Here is a 16557-nt window from a genome sequence, read left to right on the forward strand (position 1 = left end):
CATTTTTATGGGCAAAAGTATATTCAATTTCTGGGGCGCCTGGGTGGCACAGCGGTTAAGTGTCTGCCTTCAGCTCAGGGCGTGATCCCGGCGTTATGGGATCGAGCCCCACATCAGGCTCCTCCGCTATGAGCCTGCTTCTTCCTCTCCCACTCCCCCTGCTTGTGTTCCCTCTCTCGCTGGCTGTCTCTATCTCTGTCAAATAAATAAATAAAATCTTTAAAAAAAAAAAGTATATTCAATTTCTTCTTACAAATATCATGCAGCTGTGCAAGGAGTGGATGGATTTTGGTTTCTCAGTTAAAGCAAGAGCACTCTGGGGCACTGTCTATCAGCTACACCCAGAGTAAGTCAGAAAATCAAACTTGGGGTTGCCACTCAGGAAATAGGGCGCTAGGCACTTAGATGATTAACAAAGAAAAGCAGTGTGATCCTGTAGTTTCGAAACTATCAATCTCTTCTGGGATACGCTCACTGAAATTAGGCATTATTCGATATTCCCTTCTTATGTTCTTACCGGCACAGAAACTCTGTCTTGTCCGTGCTCCTAGCGCCTGACACAGTGTCTAGCACACAGCAGATAATAAGCCACTGGCTCAAATATACATGTTCAAAACATCCTACAACAATCCATGGTTACAAACCCCACTCTTTTTATTTTATTTGAGAGAGAAAGAGAGCGTGCGTGTGCGCACACAAACAGGGAGAGCAGGAGGGAGAGACAGAAGCAGACTCCCCACCAAGCAGGGAGCCCGATGTGGGGCTTGATCCCAGGACCCTGAGTTCATGACCTGAGCCAAAGGCAGATGCTTAACCGATTGAGCCAACCAGGCGCCCTAAACCCCACTCTTTTGCCTTTTTCTACACTTATAAAATCCACCTTCAAATTCCTCCTCCAATTCTCCAATTAAGTGTACCATCTTCAAAGGATGTGTCCTCACAAGATACGAGAGAAATACGAAACTTGGATAAAAATTAAGAGATGTACCATAATTTAACTAGTATCTATTGACAAGCACTTAAGTCATTTCCTATTTTAAACTATTTAATAAACAATGCTGTGCTGTGGGTATGTCTAATTCTTAAAATAGTCATAAAAGTGGAATTGCTAGGTCAAAGAGTCTACACATATAAAATTTTGGTTCCTACAAAAGTAAAACATTTCAGTCAGTTAATGCAATTCAAGGAAGCATGGGGATGCAATGAAGAGAGGCTTTGACCTTCAGGGATAACCACAGCATTAGAGAGTTCTATGTGTATTCAGTGGGAAAACACAGATTCCATTAAGCTAAACAATTTGTGGGCATTTCTGAAAATGACAATCTGAACTTCCTCTCCTACTAAGACAGGTCTGAAGGGCTAAGGAAGATCGGCTGAATCTGGCAATACTCCCCAGCTCCTGTCCCAGTAGCTCCCAGTACATGAAGTGCCCCACTGCGGTTTCGTCACCATGAAGGCAGACTAGGGTTGTTCAGTCGCAGGATTTTAGATAAGAAGAAACCTGTGGGATGCCACCTCCTCACATCCACTGCGCCATCCTTAACAAGACACTTGTACAACCTGCAAAAATGAACTCCGCCTGGGGGGGATTTCAGAAAGTTGCTAACATGGGTTTCATTCAACTTTAAGAGCTGCCATGTGACAAAGGGGTCGGTCAGGAGGTCAAATAACTTGGGGAAGGCTGGATCACAGTGGAGTATCTTGCCTGTAAGGATCCTCATTTTAAAATGCTGATGTGCACTGGGGGGCTCAAGGGGCTCTCCGGAGCATCTGCAGAATGTCACAAGCATCTGGTGCTCCTCACAGGATCACTCCTCGCAGTAGCAACCATAGAGGCACAGGCCTCACTGCTTGGCTCCCCTTGACCAGGAACACAGCCAGACCCTTGTTCAGAACACATCACCTGCTCCCTGGAGTTACTGACTGTGTCACCTGGAGCCTCTTCTGACAGCAGAGGGCACTTGGTCTCCTTGGTACTATGCTCGGCCACAGGCATGATCGTTGGCATAGGTTGAGTGCCCAACCAGTAAATGTTTGCTAAATACTAAAATCCCAATCCTGGAACTGCTGAAAACTACGGTCATCTTATTCCTAATGCACAGAATTTCGGGTGGCACCGTCACACTCTCAGAGCCGCGGTGAAAGAGTACTTCAGAAGAATGTATTTGGCAAAGGCACTGGAAGGCTACTTAACTGCTAGACATTTGCCGCAAAGAAAGTTATCTTTTAGAATTCTGACCATCTTTGTTCTCCATCTATGAACATTTTCTAAGGCGCCCTAAGGGCTACAAGAGCAATTCCCAACCTTAAAATTGTGTTAGGGGCTATTTACAACTAAGTGTAGGAAAATCCACCTTTGTGGTTAACCATTAAACAAGATTAAAAAGGCTTTCTAAATGCAGTGTGGTATCCAGGATCAGATCCCAGAATATAAAAAGGACATCACTGGAAAAAATAGAGAAATTCAAATAAAGCCTGTAGTTCATTTAATGGTAGCGTACTAAGTTAATTTCTTAGTTTGGACAAGTAAACCATGGTGATGAGACAGTACATTAGGGAACAATGAATAAAGAGTACATGGGAACTCTCTGTACTATCTTTGCAACTCTTCTGAAAGCCTAAAATTAGTCTAAAATAAAAGGTCTGACATAACCATAATAAAAGGTCTTCAATAACCTTTCAATAAATAGATCTTTCATAGTTATGTGAAAAAAATAAAATAAAATAAAAGGTCTGTGTCCCCTCAAGTTTCATGTGTTAAAATCCTACCGCCCCACCATGTGATGGTACTGGAGGTGGGCCCTTTGGGAGGCGATTAGGTCATGAGAGCAGAATTCTCATGATCAGGACTGGTGCCCTTATAAAAAGACCCCAGAAAGCTCCCTTGCCCCCTTCTGCCGTGTGAGGCTACAGGGAGAAGATGGCTGTTGACGAGGAAGCAGGCCCTCAGGACACCAGATTTGCCAGCACCAAAATCTTGGACTTTCTAGCCTCGAGAACGGTGAAAAATAAATGTCTGTTGTTTAGACATCACCTACTCTGTGGTACTTTTGTTATGGCAGCCCAAACAGACTTCGATAGCTATTTACCCCAAGCCTTTCCAGAGTCCTCAATGTAAAAGATTATGTATTGCTAGGAACAGAGTTTATTTCCCTGCCTGGTCCATATCCTCGAGCTCTGAAATAAGGTTTAGTAACAATACGCTACAGACTTTGGCTCACAGAGTCTTCTCAACTCTGGACAAGAAGTTTTGTTATTGCACTACATGGAGTTGAAAACGAAGCTCCAGTGACCTTCTCCAAGCCACGCAGAATAAATAGACTGAGGGGTCAGTCACAGGTTATGCTTTTTTCCATCCTGGCACACTGACTGCATCATAAAAAAATCAACAGTTAACATCTACAGGGCACACACTACACATGGCAGGCGTTGGTCTCAGTACTTAATATGGGGTTATCATTTAATCTTCACTTCAAAAGAAAAAACAAAAAACATACTTAAACAATCCCATAGCCACAAAAATAAAAAGTAGAAGACATCCAGATGGCCAACAGACACACGGAAAGATGCTCAACATCACGAATCATCAGGGAAATGCAAATCAAAACCACAATGAGATACCACCTCACACCTGCCAGGATGGCTACAATCAAAAAGACAAGAAATACTAAGTGTTAGCAAGGATGTAAGGGGAAAAAAACCCTTGTACCCTGTTGGTGGGATGTAGATTATTGCAGTCACTGTGGTCAACAGCATGGAAGTTCCTTAAAAAGTGAAAAACAAAAATACCATATGACCCGATAATTCCACTACTGGGTATTTAGCCAAAAAAAAGGAAAACACTAACTTGAAAAGATATACACACTCCTATGTTTATTACATCGTTATTTACAATAGTCAAGATATGAAAGCAACCTAAGTGTCCATCAACAGACGAATGGGAAAGGAAGATGTGGTGAATACACACACACACACACACACACACACACACACACACACACAGGAATATTACACAGCCATAAAAAGGATGAGATCGAGCTTCTGGTTACAGAATGAGTACGTCACAGGAATAAAAGGCACAGCATAAGGAATATGGTCAATGATACTGTGATAGTGTTGTATGGAGACAGATGGGAGCTATACTTGTGGTGAGCACAGCATAGTGTATAAATTTATCAAAGCACTATGTTGTACACCCGAAACTCATGTAACATTGTGTGTCAACTATGCTCAAAGAAAAAAATTTTAAAATAAATAAAAGATTTAAAAATACAAGTACTAAGTCTCTCGAATTTTTTCCCAAGTACCCCACTGGCAGAGCAGAGCTGAATAGGAGACACTCTACTCCAGGAATCTGAGTGGACAGCCAGGAGCAGCCTGTGGGAGGAGCTGACGTTCTTTGAATGTTCACAGTTTTCCTTTAAAACTCAAGTACATTTTACACATTTCAAAATGAAGTCCACACTTACTTGACAATAAAATGGTTCTACGTATTTGCCAAGTCGATTTCTTAACTTCTTCCTCAAGAATCTTCCAGAAAAATGACTGCCTGAGGCAAGATGCACCTCATTCAGCCCATGGGGCACTGCCTCATAATGTAACTCGGCCTGTCAGTTCTACATAGAGGCCAGGCCTGGGCACTCACTAGGGTCCCCTCCAACCATCTGAGGCTTGGACCCCGCCCCACTGCTGGCCCACCACACACACACAGGTGAGAAACGTGATAATGACCAGGTATTCCCCAGGTTCAAAACACATCTGTCCCAGGGCCCGGCCTGCTTACCCAGGGGCTCTGTGTCCTTCTGGTCGGCCTTCTTGTGCACCATAGCTGGGTATGTGACTGTCAGCTTGCTGTTGTGCTCCTTTCGGACAACTGATCGCCCGGTCCTACATGTGAGAACAGTTGTGACTCAGGAGAGAAAAACCTCAACACGACATTGAGTAATAGCTGTGAGTGACTGGCCAGAGGCTTCTGGGGAAAGGGGGGAGGCAAGAGCCCGATACTCACTTGCAGTGGGGACACCGCTTAGCAGTCATATGTGCCTTCCAGAAGTAAGCAATGAGTTTGCTCTTGCTCTCACAAACATTTTTCACCTGTTGAGAAAGGGCAAAGAACCTTGCAGTACCATTTGAAGAACGCTGGAGTACAGTTTTTATCTTTAAAAAAAAAACAACAACAACAACAGAGGAAGCCATTCTCTTTCTTAAACAACATTCTCCACAGAACCCTAATATAACCAAATTCTGCCCATTACTGAGTGACTTCTTTAAGCCTTAAATTTCCTCAACCACAACATGAGAATAAGAATACCTCACCAAGCTGTTACTGAGAGCTCATGAATGGGGGGGGGGGGCTTGGAATACAGTAAATCCTGAAGAAACGCTAGTTAATTTGAAAAAAAACCTCTCCATATGCTGCCAGCATGCCCTCCCAGCTGCCTCCCTTGGATGGCCCTCAGGATCCTAAGAAAGGCACATTCGCAATTAAGCTACATGAATGGGTCTGAGCCTGGCTGCAAATGAAACCTTCCTGGGGGCTCTACCCCAGACCAATGAAATCAGAATCTTGGGTGTGAAACTTGGGCGTAAGGTGGATTAGATTTTAAGATGAGATTGAAAGATGAGTACAGCTTGATTAGCTATGCCATTCGTTCATCCATGGAACTAACACTTACACTCATGCTGTGGGGGCAGGGGAGGTGAGGAGGGAGCAATGGTTTACAGTGTTGGAAAGAGAAAGAAGAAAGGCACGCGGACACCACTCAAAGTGAAACAGTATATACAACAACCTTGCCGGACACTGTACCTGCAGCACCTAATGGCATGGAATCCGCTCATAGGTCCTTCAGGCATGCATTAAAGAAGGGACAGTGGGCAACTTGTGATGTCACAGGCCTCTAAGAGGCAAAACTGGGCTTCAAACCCAGGTCTGCCTTGGGGAAGCCAAGAGTATACATGAATGACAGCATACAGGGATCTGTGATAATTACGCTAAAAACCAAAAAAAACGAAAAAGAGTGAGACACAATAACTCACATGTGCACCGTGGGATCCCAACTGATTGTTCTGTACAATTTTGGCCGTATACTGTTCTAACTCTTCCTGAATTTCAAAGGCAGTAGGATCAGCATTTTCTTCTAGAAACTGAAAAACAGAGAAAAACCATACTACTGAAATAAAGCAAGCATATGATTGGCAGCATCACGGGGACGAGCCTCTCCCGGGTGGGACGGTTAAGTTCAAGCGAAGAGAAGGAAACTTCATGCTGCGTTGCATTTTCAGAACAGTGAAGCAACACTGCTGTTTAAAAAAAAAAAGGGGGGGGGGGCGCCTGGGTGGCACAGCGGTTAAACGTCTGCCTTCGGCTCAGGGCGTGATCCCGGCGTTGTGGGATCGAGCCCCACATCAGGCTCCTCCGCTATGAGCCTGCTTCTTCCTCTCCCACTCCCCCTGCTTGTGTTCCCTCTTTCGCTGGCTGTCTCTATCTCTGTCAAATAAATAAATAAAATCTTTAAAAAAAAAATCAAAAATATCTTGCTTCCAACAATGGTGAGCTAAGTTATCCAGACCAAACCTAAAGCTGTAAAGAACCAACACAGGATACAATACTAAAAAATATTTAAAGCTCCGAAGAGCTGACAGGACAGTGAAGAACAGGCAGATGGAACTAAAGGGGAGCCAGGAAGCTAGGAGGTCAAACAGCACGGGAGCCATCTTTGCTCTGATGCAGGGCTGTGGCACAGCGCAGCGCCAGGGTGGCCCACAATGCAGTTATGCACCCCTGCAGAAGGCACTGCCAGACTTCCATGATGCTCCCTGGAGCTGCACGACATGGCAGTCCTAACCTTGGGTGCATTTTCCAACTCACTCATTTTGAACTTTTCACTTCGAAGACCTCAAATGATGATAAAGGGGACAGAAATCAGGGCCCAGAGTTAGTTCAAGGGCAGAACTCTACCAGGATACCTTCCCATCCCACAAACACAGGAAGCTGGGAACCCAGAAGGTTACACCCTTAGGAACCAGACTGGGCCTGACTGAACTGCAGCCTGGATTCCATATGCCCGGGCAGCCTAGCAAGCCCTCAGCTTTGAACCAGCCTACGATGGTCCCAGGCCACCATGTACATGGCAGAAAAAAATAGGAATCCTCTCTGGAGAAAGGCAGTATCATCCTAGGCCTCAAATTAGTCCTACCAAGAATTATTCTAAGTACAATGATTAAAAAACCCGAAAGCACCAGTCAAAAATAAAACACAAGGACAGAGGAGACAGGGTTTCTGGGGACTTGGACAGTATCCTGACAATGAAGGTGACCGTAGGGGTGATGGTTACTTTGTAACTATTTGTTAGACTATGTTACACTGTGTATATTTTACATAAAAAAATTTTTATGGTAGTAAGCATCATGAATTTTATGCCAACAAATCTGAAACTTTACATGAAATGGACTAGAAAAATACCTAGAAAAATAGAATTTACTCTGAGTAAAGTTTTGAGAAGATCCTCCTCTCTCTCTCTCAGACAAATTTGATTTTGGATTCATTTTTTGGCTCTGTTCCCTGGAAACCACATATGCTTACCTGTGCATACCAAACTTCTAACTCCAGTCCAACACTGTAGGATTAATTCTGGATCTTTTCTCTCCTGTATTCGTAACTCCCTTCTCTAAAAGTGTGAAATCTGGCCTGCCTCATCCTTCAAATATGTACTTATTGGGTCAATCCCCCTCCCTGTATGTAACCCCTCTCCCATCACTGCTGCCACCCCTCCCATGCATGGATCCCTCTCATTTGACTTGGGGTCACACCCCACTCTAGACCACCCTCCTTGTGGAACCCCTTCCTCATCTTATTTGGATGCTCACATCCCTCAAAGGGCCATCCAGCATGGGCACTCACCCCTTACGCTGAGCTCTTATCCCTAAATGAACATCTTCCTCACCCTATGGGAGCTCCGACGTTCCATGCTGGGCAGCCCACACCTGCAGGGATGTTCTCCTCTTGCAGGCTTTTCTCCTCTTGCTCGGGCTCTGACAACCCACCTAAGGCTATACCTCTGGGAACAGTCCCATCTGCTCTGTCCACCTAATGTCCTTAAGACTAAATTATTCAGGAAAGAGAAGTCAAAAGGAAAGGTAAAAAGTTCCCCTTGTGACAAGAAACAAGACAAGGATGCCCGCTACCTCTTCAACAGTAATGTAAATCCTAGCCACCAAAATAAGAAAAAGAAACAAAACGTATAAGGGCTGGAAAGAAACAAAACTGCCATTATCCACAGATAAGGCTGTGTTGAAAATCGACAAGAATCTATGGGTAAAGCATTAGAATTAATGAATCTTTTGCTAGGTTGTTTCAGACAAAAATCTGTACACAAAAATCACTAATATTTTGATCTACAAACAGAAAATGAATTTTATATAAGATACTTAATACTAGCACCAGAAAATCTGAAGGAATTTTGTATCACAAAGAGAAAAATGTCTCTATGATAGATTCGGTGTCCCCATCTGATCCAAGTGATCACTCAGCATTACCAATAATGAAACCACCTGGCAGCACGCGCCTCCTGAAATGACAAAGTACGACGTATCTCACGTGGTACAGGCTGTATTCTTACCAAAATGGGAATCTAGTTAAGAAATAATCAGACAAATCCCGAATGCGAGAAGTCCTACAAGACAACTGGCTTTGAGTCTTCAAAAAAGTTAATACCATGAAAAACAATTTTCTGCATTAAAACAGACCCAAGAAATGTAACAATCCAAAGCAATGCTTAAGCCTCCACTGGCTCCCAGGTCCAGGAAAAAAACGCACTGATAGGTAAAATGGTATTTCAATGTTGTTTTCGCTAACATTTCTTCAATTTCTCTTATGGCTTCATGTTTTCACACCTCACTACTGGTACGTAGTTGTAAGACGTAAAGACCAAACATTCTGGTGACTATAGGATGACAAGTCTAGGGACAACACACAAATGGGTCTGTTTTCACTGCTTTGGCTTGCCTGATTTCCATGACAGCCACCGCCCACCTACCCTGTTCAGAATTCTCTCAAGCTCGAAGACTGCTTGTAGGGCACCCACTTCCAGAACTCGAAGCTGGCAGACTAAGAGGTGAATCACAGCCCGGGGGCAGGTCAGCATGTGACAGTTTAAACAGGAGCCCCGGAGCAGCAGGTAGAGTTTCTGAAGAGAGGGAAGAAAAAGCAGGATAATTAGAAAGACACATAACAAATCAAGGTAATTTTCAACGTATTTAAGTTTTTTGTTTTTATGTAGCCAGTTTATTCTTTTGAGAATTCCACTTCTGGGGCACCTGGGTGGCTTTGTCACTTAAGTGTCCGACGCTTGATTTTTGGCTCAGGTCATGATCTCAGGGTCAAGGGATCCAGCCCACAGTAGGGCTCTGCACTCAGTGGGGAGCCTGCTCAAGATTCTCTTCCTCTCTCTCTGCCCTTCCCCTGGCTCACGTGTGTGCACACACTCTCTAGATAAATAAAATCTCAAAAAAAAAAAAAAAATTCCACTTCCCCTGATATACCTGGAAAGGCCTCTGTGACCCTATGAACTAGATAAATATTCCTGTATATTTCTTCTTATCGTTTCATTTTAATCCCTTAAAAGTTGAAATTTACCCTGGCTCTGAGGTAGAGCACTACTTTCATTTTACTTAACTAAGTACTAGATACTAATTTTAGTATTTAAATACTTAATTTAAAATATTTACTATTTAAGGGGCACCTGGCTGGCTCAGTTGGTGGAGCACGCAACTCCTGATCTGGGGGTTGTGAGTTTCAGCCCCATGTTTAGTGTAAACATTACTTAAAAATAAAATCTTTAAATAAATAAATAAAATATTTAACATTCAAAATATTTAGTATTTAAATATATACCAAACTTAAGTTTAGTTAAATATTTGGTATTTAAGTAAATACTGTATTTAAGACAATTCTTTTCTCAATGCGATTAACAGATAAAAACCACGAACACTGTCATCTACAGAGTTTAAAACAGATCCTGGAGGCTAGGTTAACTGACCAAAAAAGCTGAAAATACACAAGTAGGACTCTAGACAGGAGTCTCAGTCTTAGCTCACTGTCTGACCTTCTGGGGTTCGCTCCTCTTGCAACTAAGCAAAAGCCTACAAACCCACTAGAAGAGCTCAGGGAAGGCTTGGAGAACTCCAGAAGTTCTTCTATTGCCAGGGAGGCTTTGCCTAGATTTCTGAAGGGCACAAAGCCCCTGAAACCTGAGATGTAGGGGATAAATTCCAATGCTTTTTTCCCATGTGAACAGAACCAAGCTGTGGCTCTTCTCAACTGCAATCAAACTGAAATTCATTACAGGCCAAGTTGAATTTATTTGATTTGGCTCCTCAAGATTTTAAATCTCATGAAAGAGAGTACTTTAATTCCGTGTCTAGAGCTGGACACCTCTTGTGTGGCCAGGGGTGACACTCCCAGATCCCACCAGCAGCCCCGAGACCCACACATATAGAGCAGCCCAGGGGAGAACGTACATCAAAGAGGAGAGGATTATACACCGTGAGCGGAAGCTCAATGTGGCCCAGGTGGCCAGAGCAGTTGCTGAAGTCCTGCACGCAGGTGGAGCACACCTCTTTGGAATCCGCAGGGCCCAAAGCTAAATCATACAGGCCATTCACCGACGGGTTCCCCAGGCTGTCCAGGTAACGAGGGTTTGTGATGGACTTCACACTTAATTTCCTAAGGAGATAAAAGAAAGACCAAGGGAAAACTAAGGTTACCTAACTCCTTGGATGTTTCTCCTTTGGTGCTTCGGAGTTAAATGATTTCATGTTTGTTTCCTCAGCCATGCTGACAGCGTCAGAGTGTAGAATCTGTGTATGCCTTGCTCACCGCTGCAGCTTAACACTTACCAGAGCCTGCAGACAACAGCTGCTGGATAAACACATGCTTAACAAACAAGAGTGGTGAAATATTTACCCATTTAGTGCAAATCTTGCATTGAATACAATGGAGACTGTTTACAAATAGTTAAGTACCTGCACATGCTACATGCTTTACAAGCAGCATTTAGTCTGACTTTAACCCTCTGAGGGGGCATCACTATATGCATTTTTCCGAGGAGGAAACTGAGGGTCAGAACAGTTAGGTGATTTAATCCAGGTAACACAACCAGGATTGGGGGGAGGACAGAGGCAGGATATGGACCACACTTAACTCCAAACCCCACATAGTTCAATAAAGAAATGCTAATCCAATAATCCCTGCATGTAGAAGTAGTAAATTGAAGTTAAACACAAATATGCAAAACTTTGAGAAGTGTAACCTGTTTCACTAAAAGTTTATCACAGTATTTTATGTTTGGTTTAAAGGGGGCTCCCATAGGACACCTAACTACTTTTACCAAAGTACATTCATGCCGAATTTGCTTTTTAATTTTTTTTTGACTTTGGAAATAAAGACAATTATCTAAATTTCACAACCTAGAAAAAAACACTGATAACATTCATAGACATATCTCTGGATATATTTTTAAAAACATAACTGGGATCATTTGTTATTTCTAGCATTGCATTCGTCTATTTTCACTTAGCATTAAATGAGTGTTTTTGTGTCACTAAAGTTCTTTGGAAACATAATTCTTAAGAGTTATAAAATCTTTTATTATGTGGCTATTAATAATTCATTTAACCAAACTCTATTTTAAATAAGCTTCTGAAACCTATCTGCATAAAGATTTTTGCACAGGATACTTCAAACTTTTAACTATGGCCTAAAAATATAATTATTTCCTCAGTGGAGTGGAATCCCTGAATCAAAGGGTGCAAAATGTTTGAAACTCCTGATATATTCTGCTGCCTTGCATTCTAGAAAAGGTGAGCTAATAGTAGATTGCCTGTCTTCACTAGCACTGAATCCTAGCACTTAAAAAATCTTTTCAGGGGCTCCCAGCTGCCTCAGTCAGTAAAGCAGGTGACTCCTGATCTCAGGGTCATGAGTTCAAGCCCCACGTTGGACATGGAGCCTACTTAAAAAAAAAAAAAATTGTTGAAATCTTTCTAAATTTCAGGTGGAAAAATGCTACTCCACTCTCACATTAATTTTTTATTTCTTTCAAGTTGTTTTAGTCCTTTACTTATTCTGAACTGAAATCTTAATGTTTTCATTACTGTACTACATGAGTTCCTCACACGAGGACATTAATCTTTTACTATGATGGTGGCAAATACTTTTCCCAGTTTATAATTTGGCTTTTGTTATTTTTCACATTAAAGGTTTAAAAATTCTTTTAACAGCTTCGTTGAGATATAACTCACATACTACACAATTCATCCTTTTAAAGTGTACACTCAGTGGTTTTTAGCATATTTAGAGTTGTACAATTATCACCAGTCTATTTATTTTCATCCCCACTAAGAGAAACCCTGTACCCATTAGATGTCATTCTCTCTGTCACAGAAATAAAACAGCCTGAAAACAGTAAGGTCCTGCAAATAAACAGAGTTCCGAGGGTGTGGTTAAGACTGCCGAATGCTATGATGATCAAAATGGGGACTTAAGAGAGTCCCCTTGATTTAGTAATAGGCAAAGAATATACAGGGTCCTAGCAAAGAGAAGCTGTCGCTTTCAAAGTCTTGAAGGATAACCATTTTGACTAATTATGTGTTTAATTAACCACATCAGGGACGTTACCGCTCCACAAACGCTGGTTAATTACCAAAGAAATTGATGGACACTAAAGTTGCAACCTGGAAACTCCTCCTCCCCAGCGCAGACACTAATCTAGCCCCTCCGGGTTCTAGGCAGTGCACGCCAACCCAAGACGTTTCTGGAACTACGGGTCCCAATAGGCCACGCGCCGGACAACCACTGACTCGAGGACACACTGAGCGCAAGACCTTTTGGGAATAGTAGTTTACGGCGCCGACCTCAACATGCAGACTCTGCATGCTTCCCACCAACTCCTTACTTGAGTTCGTCGGCCGAATACATCCCGAAGGAAATGCCCTGCAGCCTTCGCCAGGGCATGTTCTTTGAGCCCAACATCCTCCAGGTAAGATTCGAGTTCTGACACCCAGAGAGAGGTTCCACTCACCACCGGCAACTTAATTCAGCCTCAAGCCTGACGCCACCATGTGATTTAAAATGCGCTTGCGCGCGAGAAAAATCTCGCTGGTTTGAGATTCACGTGGACGAGACCACTTCCACTGTAGGGGGGGAAATAATTTGATGACTTTCGCTTGCCCTCTAATTTTGAAAATATAGAAGACATATGAGTTACTGAAATAATAGTTTCGGAAAATTTCTTCGAGGTAGATGGGGCGTTTTGAGGCTTTAACTTCCATAACAAAGTCTTTCAAACCACGAGCTTTTTTAACCTCCTAATTCTTGATCGCTTTTGTCTTGTTCCATCTCAGCCAATAGCCGAGCTGTTCCCCGCCCCCTCTTGGTGATGCTGAAGGTCGAGGTCACGCTTTCCCAGCATGCTACGCGAAGAAGCCAAAGATGGCGGCCGTAGCGACGGGTAGGTGGCTGCGGTTCCGCTGCAAGCTTTGCCTGACCCTAACGTGTCAGCGGGCAGGTCCGTGTGGACAGGCCCCCAGTTGCAGGTAAGACACGCATGGAGAATCCAAGAGAAAGACCCCCCTGGCCATCTTAGTCCTCTTGTGTCAGCTTTTCCCTTAGACCTGGGGAGCTAGGTACAATGGAGCGGGATGCGCATGCGCAATTTCGCGGCCGCGTGTTTAGCGCGGCACGCGGCGCTGGAGTCCTGGAAAAAGGGCTTGAGATTCATTTGTTAGGGCGTTACTTTTTGGGTGGCTGGTTTATCCTAGAATTAAGAACTGTTGCCACGATTAGGATCCTGCTCTCGTGGAGCTTGCGTTTTAGTGAATGTGGCTACTATCAACCCTGTCCCGAGTTTTAAAAAACAGTAAAGTATGCTTCCTTATTCTTTTTATCAAACGGGGAACTGTGAAGATTTTCCCAAATTAAAGGCACTTTATGAGGGCCACTGTGTGCTGGATGTTGTGGGGATGGTTGGCCAAAGAAATTATTCAGGTCTTCATAAAAACAAGGAAGTCTAAAAGATTTGAGCGCAGGCTTTGGATTGCTGTGATTGTCATACCTGAAAGTATGTATTTAATTTTTTTCACTAATTACAAACTGGTGGTGTGGAAATAGAGTCACTGATTTGTAATGAAAAGTTGGGAAAACCCCAATTTTGGATTCGATGTTTGCCAGTTTTTTAGTTGGTTAATGGACAGATTTTCTCTTGTAGACTGTAGCTAGTAATAACCAACCAAAAAAATGGTGAGGAATAAGTGAGCTGGGTAACTTCAGGTATACGTCTTATGTGCGATACCTTCACATAGATTGTCAAAAAAGGAGATGCTCCACCTGGTACTGTAGGAGTGTTAATGCTGTTGTCCATCCCAATCCTTTTCCTGGTAGTGCCACTGTTGACATTTTTCTGTTCATTTCCTTTCCCTGACAGCAGCATCTCTTCCTCTGCATTTACCCAGAGGACCACAGTGGTCACTATATCCGCATATCAAGAAAGACAGCATGTTTTGAAAGCATTGATCTCTCTCTGAAGTTGATCCTTAGCAGAAAAGTATCGTTTTAAAATGAAGGCTGAAACCACGTACCGGTAGAGAAAGTGAATTTTCTATCTAATCACATTCTGGCAATTTTAGGAATGGTACCAATGCCATGTAGAAAGGGAATACATATTTTTACTGTATTTCTTAGTGTTACCAGAACATTTTAAAACTCAGTCATGGGCCAGTGACTATATTTTGGATAAAAAATAATGTCAACAGTTTCACGTTTAAATTAGGACGTACATATTTGGCAAATTCCTGATTGTTGAATGAAGCGGGATGAAAGCCCATGATGATCTTAGCTTAAAAATTTATCATAATTGCTGTAAGTGGGATACTCTTATCATTATTAGGTTGTTATTCATATAAAATCAGGAGCTTATTAAATTGTCCTTGACCTCAGTGTTTTAGATTACCAAAGTTGAAAGTTCTTTATATTTCACATCAGCTACTTCAGTGGTTCAAGTGCTATTGAAATTTTTTCACTGAACGAAATTGATTAAAAAACGTTGACCATATTGTGTCCATATCTTATATCTATTTTGTAATGGTTTTGAACTTGCTTTTTAGGCCATGTCTTCTCAGTGTACATTGACATGAATTATTCAGTTATTTTGATCCATGACAATTAGAAAATTTGGGTTCACATAGGTGGAGGTGAGATGGGAACTTCATTAATGAATATTACTTTAGGGCTTTTATTTTTTGCAGATTTTATTCTGGAAGTGCAACCATCCCAAAGGTTGAAGGCACTAACATAACAGGTATATAAGACTATGCTGTAATAATTTCATTTTTGTGTTAATACATTGCACCTATTTGTAGTAGTAGTAGTATTGAGAAACCGATTTACTTTTGTTTTCTTTTTCAAATTAAGGGATTGAAGAAGTGGTCATTCCAAAAAAGAAAACTTGGTGAGTATTCAGTGTTTATTCAGCAAGCGATGAGTGCAAAACATTCGTAGGAAAGGAGCCAATGACATGAAGAACAATAGAGAGCATTCCATAGGGATAAAACAGCTGATGGGAGAAAAACTTGGGAGTTGAAAAGAACATAAAGGAAGGTGGAGAGTAGTGAGTGAATGGGACATGAGATTTACATAAGAGTTAAAAGATCATCTGAAGTAAGTTTGGGTTAATAGTTAAAAAATAATGGTTAATTATAAGCATCATTATTAGAATAACTTTTTTTTTTTTTTCCATTTAAGGAAGTTCTTAGAAGGTTGGGAGACCAGACAGAAGTGTTATCGGTACAGTCTTTAATGAAGTAAAATAAAATAGTGTGGACAGAGTTTTGCCTTTTTTAGCTAACCAGGTAGATCTTTGAATAAATTGCCTTAGTCAACATTTGTTGAATATATGAGAACTACAACTTCTCCACAGAATTCTTACAGTAATGATTTTGAATGCATTTTATGGCCTTCAAAAAGCCAGGTCTTTAAGTAGGACCTGAAGATTCAAGTTCATTTAAAAAAAGAAAAAACTTTCTTAAATTACAGAAGTAATTAACTGTTGTGGGCGGGGGCGCTAAATGCAAGAAGGGAATAAAATTACCAGCAGTCACTCTGCTCAGAGGCAAGTTACTTAATCTGTCTGTTCCATAGTAAACATGGATAATGACAGCACCAGGCTCAAGGAATAAAGGAGCGTTTGAATAGCGCCTTCCACATAGCTCTCAGAAGATCACTATTTTAAAATTCTAAGGTATAACTTTTTTTTATATAAATTACAGTTGATCTTTGAATAACATGGGTTTGAACTGCACGGGTTCATTATGTTTTCCCGTAAATACAGTACTGTATTGTAAATGTATTCTTAACGGTTTTCTTAAGGAAAATGTTTCCAGCTTACTTTGTTATAAGAATACAGTGTGTAACACACTTAATATACAAAATATGCATTAATCAATTGTTCGTGTTATCAGAAAATCTTTAGGCAACAGGCTATTAAGTTTGGAAAGAGTAAAAAG

General features: G+C 41.8%; 2 protein-coding genes across 3 annotated transcripts in view; one reads left to right on the forward strand and one right to left on the reverse strand.

Annotated features, from left to right (window-relative positions):
* The window catches only part of POLR1A (RNA polymerase I subunit A), an 86550-nt gene extending 73424 nt beyond the window's left edge, over positions 1–13126 (reverse strand). Inside the window, exons 1-6 of the mRNA XM_026481395.4 lie at positions 12954–13126; positions 10519–10723; positions 9036–9185; positions 6037–6144; positions 5009–5094; positions 4784–4887 (exon numbers count right to left, since the gene is read on the reverse strand). Of these exons, the coding sequence (XP_026337180.2) occupies positions 4784–4887; positions 5009–5094; positions 6037–6144; positions 9036–9185; positions 10519–10723; positions 12954–13030 (730 nt within the window). The 5' untranslated portion in view covers positions 13031–13126. The remainder of the gene's footprint in view (positions 1–4783; positions 4888–5008; positions 5095–6036; positions 6145–9035; positions 9186–10518; positions 10724–12953) is intronic.
* A 305-nt stretch (positions 13127–13431) lies between these two features.
* Positions 13432–16557, forward strand: part of PTCD3 (pentatricopeptide repeat domain 3) — a 30673-nt gene continuing 27547 nt past the window's right edge. The window contains exons 1-3 of one of the 2 annotated variants that reach the window (XM_026481408.4): positions 13432–13593; positions 15301–15353; positions 15467–15503. In XM_026481408.4, coding sequence (XP_026337193.2) covers positions 13490–13593; positions 15301–15353; positions 15467–15503 — 194 coding nt within the window. In that variant the 5' untranslated portion in view covers positions 13432–13489. The remainder of the gene's footprint in view (positions 13594–15300; positions 15354–15466; positions 15504–16557) is intronic. The other variant, XR_006411875.3, reaches the window with a different exon arrangement.

This window comes from Ursus arctos, unplaced genomic scaffold, assembly GCF_023065955.2.
Source record: "Ursus arctos isolate Adak ecotype North America unplaced genomic scaffold, UrsArc2.0 scaffold_8, whole genome shotgun sequence".
Taxonomy (NCBI): Eukaryota; Metazoa; Chordata; class Mammalia; order Carnivora; family Ursidae; genus Ursus; species Ursus arctos.